The sequence below is a fragment of the Chinchilla lanigera genome, unplaced genomic scaffold (assembly GCF_000276665.1).
Source record: "Chinchilla lanigera isolate Chin_1 unplaced genomic scaffold, ChiLan1.0 scaffold00154, whole genome shotgun sequence".
NCBI classification, from domain to species: Eukaryota; Metazoa; Chordata; class Mammalia; order Rodentia; family Chinchillidae; genus Chinchilla; species Chinchilla lanigera.
In genome coordinates, this window is record NW_004955555.1 from 2,228,899 (window position 1) to 2,236,012 (window position 7,114).

Sequence of the window (7,114 nt, forward strand, 5' to 3'; positions counted from 1 at the left end):
GTAACTGTTACATAATGAATATCCAAAATAAATTTTTTGTATGATAAGTTTGGTTTTTGTTTTGTTTTGTTTGTTTGCTTGTTTTGTCTTTTTGAGACAGGGTCTTGCTATGCAGTTCAGACTGGCCTTGAGCTCACTTTGTAGCCCAGGCTGGTCTCGAACTCGCAACAATCCTCCTCCCGAGTGCTGGGATTACAGGCGTGTGCCACCACACCTGGCTAGTTTAAGTATTGAGGTAATTTGTTCAAGGGATGAATATTTTATCCATTTTCTTATGAGACTGATGGAGAACCAAGCTTTGGTTTATTGTCTGAGTACCATAATACGTATAATGTTTAACTCTGAGATATTAAAAATTACTTGTATACCATTGGTGCTGGAAAGGAATTCAATAACTACTATCAGTGATATTGGTGATCGTATATAATGGAAATCCTTTTGCCAGGAAACACCATGTGTGGGGTAACAGGCCAACCATTGGAATAGCCAGAGTGGCTATAGTCCCTCCACAGTCCCTGAAGGGGCTGGGAGGTGGCAGTTAGGTTTCATCTGTGTATGAGTTGTCATTAGAAGAAAGAGGTGGTTCTGGATCTCCCCATATAATATGTCAAAGAACATGGAGGTAAGAACATGAGCCCAATAAACCATGCCAGTTACTTGAGGTATATACGTCAGCAAACTCAGAAAGATAAGGCGCCCTTTTACCTTTGTAATTTTGGAGTTGCAAGAGACTTGCATGATCTTTGTAAGAAACAGGTGTGTGTGGGGGGTTGGTACCAGGAATCGAAGTCAGGACCTTGTGCTTGCCAAGCAGGTACTGTGCCACTGAGCTACATCCCCAGCGAGAAACAGGTTTTTAGAAGTGAAGAGAATTCTTGTGCTTGGCAGTGTCTCTTCAGCTGAGTGAATAGCTGTTTCTCTTTACTGTGGTGAAACCTTGTGAACCACAGTTTTAAAAATTTAAAGTCTTCTTCAGTTAAATCAGTGTTGGCCCAGAGTCTCCCTTTTCTTGTTTTATGGATTGGGTTTTGAGGTGCTCACTGCTTGTTCTACAATGGCTTGTCTTGTGGGGTGGTGAGGGATGTCAGAGTTGGAGGAAAGTGTGTAAGGAAATCAGCATTGCCCTTCTCTGCAGGGCTAGGGAACATATGAAAGAACATCTCGCCATTTTTATTACGTATAAAGGTAGTTTGAATCACTTGTAGAGTGTCCATAACACAGGCTGAATCAGCGGCCACATTGAGAGGCTGAATCAGGTAACTGTTATTTTATTTTATCAGTTATGATTGTCTTAGAAGTTGAACTCTTATGGAATATTTATTTATTTATTCAGACAAGGCCTCCCTATGTAATGCAGGCTGGCTTCAAACTCACTTATGTAGTCTAGGGTGGCTTCAAACTCACAGCAATCCTGCCTCAGCCTTCCAAGTGCTGGGATTATAGGCATGAACCACCATGTCTGGCTCCTGTGGAATGTTAACAGGTAATGTGGAACTGGTACTGAACTGAGTGGAAAATGCTCTGCACCAAGGAGTTGGAAGGCAATCAACTTCGTTACACTGGCGGACTGATGGGTGATCGCTCCTAAAGCATCAGCCCACAGCCAGCTTTGGGCTTAGTTTATATAGGTTTTGTAAGCGGGAGATACAAAGGCTTAAAAGTGTGGTGAATTTTTATTGGGTAGCATCAGTTGTCTCTCATTGCTGGGCAGAAGTCCTTGAAGTAAGTGAGTAATAGTGTTGGTCATCTTTTGTTGCTATAAAGCACAGGGTGTGTAGCTAAATTTGGTCAGACTGAGTTGGGTCAGAGTTAGTCAAGGCTGAATGAGTCTAACAGATGAGTAATGTGGCGGGCTGCATGATCTTATTTTGTCCTAATGTGATATCAGACTACTGATTAATTTTTAAAATTTCCATGACAGTGACACTTGTGAATTTTTATAGAGAAAATCTGAGATCAAGGACAACAGCTTAGGAAATGACAAACTATGGTAAGTATTAAAGTGCTACTTTTAATCCTACAAATTAGATTTGTGGTTATATATCAAAATCTAAAACAAACCAGAAAATTGTATACAGTAAAAATGCCCTCAGTGTGGTTATTTTACCCTGAGGGGAGAAAAATTTTTAAAGGGTTAAGGAGGAAAAATAGAGAAATAGAAGAAGAGGAGGAGGAAGAAGAAGAGAAGAAGGAGAAAAAGGAGAGATTAGAAGCAAGGCTAGAGGATAAAGGAGATTATGCAAACTTTGAGAAGCTGGTGAAGAAGACAGAAGAGAAAGAGATAAGGAAGAAATAAAGCTGGGCGTGGTGGCACATACCTGTAACCCTAGCACTTGGGAGGCTGAGGCAGGAGGACTGCCATGAGTTCAGTGGCAGCCTGGGCTACATAGTGATTTCAAGGCTGGTCTGTACTACATGGTGAGGCCCTGCCTCAAAAAAAATAAAAAAGGAAAGGAAAGAAATAAAAACAAGAACTGAACAGAACAACAAAACTAGAAACAATATTTATACTCATGAAAACAAGAACAAACAAATTTTAAAAAGCTGGGTGTTGTGGTGCACACCTGTAATCCCAGCACTTGGGAGGCTGATATAGGAGGACTGCCATGATTTTGAGGCCAGCCTGGACTATACAGTGAGTTCAAGGGCAGCTTAAAGTACATAGTGAGACCCCCCCATCTCAAAAAAAAAAGAAAGAAAAAAACAAGAAAAGAAAAGAAAAAAAAGAATAATATAACAAAAAAATGTCCACTTCAAGGCACATCTCTGCTGTCACTGGTAGATAAAGTGGGCAAAGAGAGTCCAGATCCATGTCGATTAATCCCAGCAAGCCATTGGTAGATTTACAGTGAGGTAGTGGATAATCCCAGCAAGCCTGCACCTTTAGCTCCACCAAAATTCAGGCTGGTTTCTGGCTATGAGACTGGAACTGGATTTGTTCAGCCTGCAACACTCCATGTGCCTCCTGAAGCTGGCCTGAACTCTGCTCCTTGACCTCCTACTGACTTCAACTGGGTTCCACCTCACCCTGACACTGGGAGCCGCTAGATGGAGCCAGCCCTCAGCTGCTCTGAGTTCTGAGCTCAGTTGTCCTCTCTCCAAAATGGCAACCAGCCAGTCGCCCTCTCCTGGGGGACATCCAAACCCAAATAACTCACCAGCCACTGCAGTTTTCTGCATCCACTGCTCCGTTCCACTGGTGTGTTTCACCATGCAGCCCTCTGGGGTCCCCATAGTCACTGTACTTCTGCAGGTTTGAGTCACCCCTCCCACAGTGAGTCAAGGCTCAGGGAGAAAACACCACTTGTTTCCTGTCCCCCCTCCACCCTGTACTGGGAATCGAACTCACAACCTTGCGCTTACTGGGCAGGTGCTGTGCCACTGAGCTAAATCCCCAGCCCTGCTTCCTGTTCTTCTTCACTGAGGTCTTTCTCTTTGCTCTCCCTGTGAGCTTCAGTTATCATTTCAGATCCTTGCTGGGTCCCATGGACTCACTTCCCCCCTTTTTTCTTCCTCATTTTGCTATTTTCCAACATCTGGACACCAAATCTCAGAGAGGCTCTTTTTTGCTGCCACTACCCCGCCATATTCCCAGAAGTACCCTTTTGTTATCAAAATCTCCTGGCTTTTGATTCTCCAAAATGTTATTGCGTTGCTCCTTTTAAAAGTAGCTTGCCAAATAAACATAACCAGTTTCTGGGTTGCTTGTCTCTCCTCCTGCAATTGGATTGCAGGTTCACCTTCTTTCTTATTTTTTAATTTATTTTTGCAGTACTAGGGGTTGAACACAGGGAGTATTGAACTAGATTCTCAGCCTTTTAAATTTTTATTTTGGGACCAGGGATGTAGCTCAGTGGCATAAGCACTTGCCTGGCAAGCCTGAGGTCATGAGATCAATTCCCAGTACAAAAGAAAAAAAAAATTATTTTCAAGTAGGACATTACTAAATTGCCCCGGGTGGACTTTAACTTGTAATCCTCCTGCCGCAGCCTCCTGACTAGCTGGGATTATAGGTATGTATCATCACACCTTTCTCTTTCCCTTTGCATGGTGTGTGTTCTTCCTATACAATCTTCCCATTGTACCAGAGACTGTTGTTTAGGATGAGAACTCTCTCAAATCTTTTCAGATATGGAAGGCTTTCTGACTCAAAGGCTCTGACCATAGACAGGTAGGATCTTTTCACTCCACTACCAGCTCAATCTAATAAACCTTCCCATGGAAAGACCCAAAGTAACTTTCAGGACCTCAGAATAAATTTTTACTATGGGCACAAGAGGTATCCCCAAAGTGGGTGCAGAGGGGCGGCTTTCATGATTCAAAGGCCACTCCTAAGGGTGGTATAAGAAAGGGAAGATCCGTCTGGGTATGGTTACATGGTTACAGGTGCACTTGTAATCCCAAGGAGGGTTGACATCGTGGGAGGCTGAGGCAGGAGGATTGCCATGAGTTTGAGGCCAGCCTGGGCTGCACAGTGAGTTCAAGGCCAGTGTTATGTTTTGTCTCTAGATGTCCCCCTAAAGCCTCATGCAGTCATAGGTGGGGCTTTTCAGAGGTGGCTGGATTTGGAACATGTGATGCTTGGATCAAGTGTGTGAGTACTAAATCAGTCCTCTGATTGGTTTGTATAGTTCCGGGTAGGATTAAGGGTGTCCCACATTGGGTGTGAGGGCTATCTGCCCTAAGGGCAGGTAGCGTGGATAAAATATAAGGGACAGAAAGAGGGCACTTGTCATCTGTTGCTTATTGCTGCTGCCGCGTGTCTTTTGCTGTCTTTCACCTGCTATGGACTATTTTCTTCTCTGTGACGCCCCTCTGCCATGCCACCTGCCCTGGAGCCAGCCGGCTATGGGCTGAAACCTCTACCAAGTGTGAGCTAAATAAACCTTTCCTCCCTTAACTTTGGGTGTTGGGTATTTTGTCTCAGAAATAAGTAACTACGACAGCCAGCCTGAACTACACAGCGAGATCCTGTCTCAAATCCCAAAGCAAATAAAAACAGTAAGTCAGGAGCCCACAGCAGATAGGCGGATTCTGGGACAGGGGCAAAGGGCTCCAGAAACCCAAGGAAACTCCCAGACGCAGGGGGCGGAGCTAGGGCTGGGGGACCTGGCCAACCTTAGGCCTCGGCGGGGGCGGGACTGGGGGCGTGGCCGGCTGCCGGGGCTCCGGGAGACCCAGTGAATTAGCACTCGCTGGCCTGCGGCAGCCCGAGTCCCTTACCCAAAGGGTCGGAGGCTGCAGGGCCAGAGCTGCGATGGAGTCCAGGTGGGACTTGCTGAACGCGCTGGGGGCCCTCACGGCCGCCTGGCTGCTGCTGCGGGGCACTTGGGGAGTGGCCCGCGCAGTGTACGTGTACCTGCTGCCCCAGGTCCGCCGGGGCAATTCTTGGCTCCGGGCGCAGGGAGCCTGGGCAGGTAAGGGGCGCGGAGTCCGCCCGAGGCGATGCGGGTGGGGGCTGCAGGGTCGAGTACGGGTGACAAGCGACCCGTGAGAACCTCCCCCACCAGGACACCGGCCAAGGGACTAGTGGACGTGAGAGGAAAAGGCTGGTGCGACCAGGGGAGGGGAGGCACAAAGTGTCCAAAGCTACAGGTGAGAGGAGCAGGTGGCAGAGGTGCCAGGTGACGGACAGGACAAGGGGGAGGGCGCCTCTGGTCGCGTGTGTGCAACGCTGCTTTCATGTGGGGAGCCTGGGAGCCCACCCACTGGGGAGGCTGAGTCAGGACCACCGAGGGGAGACTGAGGCCTGTCTGGAAGGGCTGTGTGCAGATACCAGCGGACAGCGAGAGCAATGAGCCCCAGCAGAGGGGCTCTGCCGGGAGCAGAGGCACCCACACCAGCGGGGACCTGGGATAGGCTGAGGCTGGGACAGGGGACCCAGGCAGGGCCCGCGGGGAAGGAAGCTGCCCTGCCTGCCCTCCTCCTTCTCTCTCCTAGTGGTGACAGGAGCCACCAGCGGTATTGGGAAGGCCTACGCGCATGAGGTGAGTGGGGCGGTGGCTTGTGTGTTGATTTACCTGTCACCAGCTTCTCAGGAGAGCTAAGTGCCCGCCCCCCCCCCGCCCCCTTCTCTCTCTCATGATTGCCCCGATTCATTCCTTCAAAACCTGAATGTTGACACCTAGTCTGTGCCCAGGCGCCTTCTTGGTACTGGGAATGTAGCCATGAACAAAACAGATTTAAAAAAAAAATCAAAGTCCTGCCCTTATCTTCTGCCTTATCTTCTAGTCAGGGGAGATGGGCATGAGCAAGATAAAGTACATGGTATGTCAGGTGGTGGTCAGGCTGAAGGACAGAGGCAGGAAAAGGAGACTTATCCCACCACCCTCAAGCCTTCTGAAGCAGTTCTGGAAGTCCTCTTTCATGAGTATCTTTCCCTGTGCTGTCGTAGCTGCCTCCGTGCCCTGCATGGACCTAAAAAGGCCGACCATGCGTGATTTTGACTTTGGGTAAGAGCCAGAAGTTCCATGGTGCCAGATCCAGTGAATGCAGTGGGTGAGGGTAGAGGGTAGTGTCTGCATGAGCCTGCCTTCCCATTGGATGGCACCCAGAGTGGCAGTCACTGTATTTTTTCTGATACCTATAAAGACAGGAAAGAGGACTTCCAGAACTGCTTCAGAAAGCAGCAAGAATGCTGGGGTAAGTGTACTGGAAGCAAGGAGGAGCATTCTAGAGGAGAATACATTTTAAAAAGTGTAATCCTCGGCCTATAATTTCATCATACCTTATCTGTAACCAGCCTTGTCATCTGTGAAGGTGTTTGTTTCTTTTTTTTTTTTGAGTCAAGGTCTCCCTATGTAATTCACGCTAATCTTGGACTCATGGTGATCCTCCTGCCTTAGCCCCATGAGGGCTGGGATTATAGGAATGTACCACCACCTTGAACAGTTGTATCTCTTGCTTTTTTGTTGTTCTATTCTGTTTTGTTTTGATTATGTTGTTTATTTTTGAGACAGGTTCTCACTGTGTAGTTCAGGCTGGCCTTGAACTCACTATGTGGCCCAGGCTGGCCTCAAATTCATGGTGATCTTCCTGCCTCAGCCTCCTGAGTGCTGAGATTACAGGCATGCACCACTATGCCCGCCCTCTTTTTTTTTTTTTTTTTTTTTTT

At 47.5% G+C, this 7,114-nt stretch overlaps 1 protein-coding gene across 1 annotated transcript in view; it reads left to right on the forward strand.

The window, feature by feature from the left end:
• The first annotated feature begins 5,132 nt into the window (after positions 1–5,132).
• LOC102007471 (very-long-chain 3-oxoacyl-CoA reductase-B-like) overlaps positions 5,133–7,114 on the forward strand; it is a 14,389-nt gene continuing 12,407 nt past the window's right edge. Inside the window, exons 1-2 of the mRNA XM_005412503.2 lie at positions 5,133–5,417; positions 5,941–5,987. Coding sequence (XP_005412560.1) covers positions 5,258–5,417; positions 5,941–5,987 — 207 coding nt within the window. The 5' untranslated portion in view covers positions 5,133–5,257. The remainder of the gene's footprint in view (positions 5,418–5,940; positions 5,988–7,114) is intronic.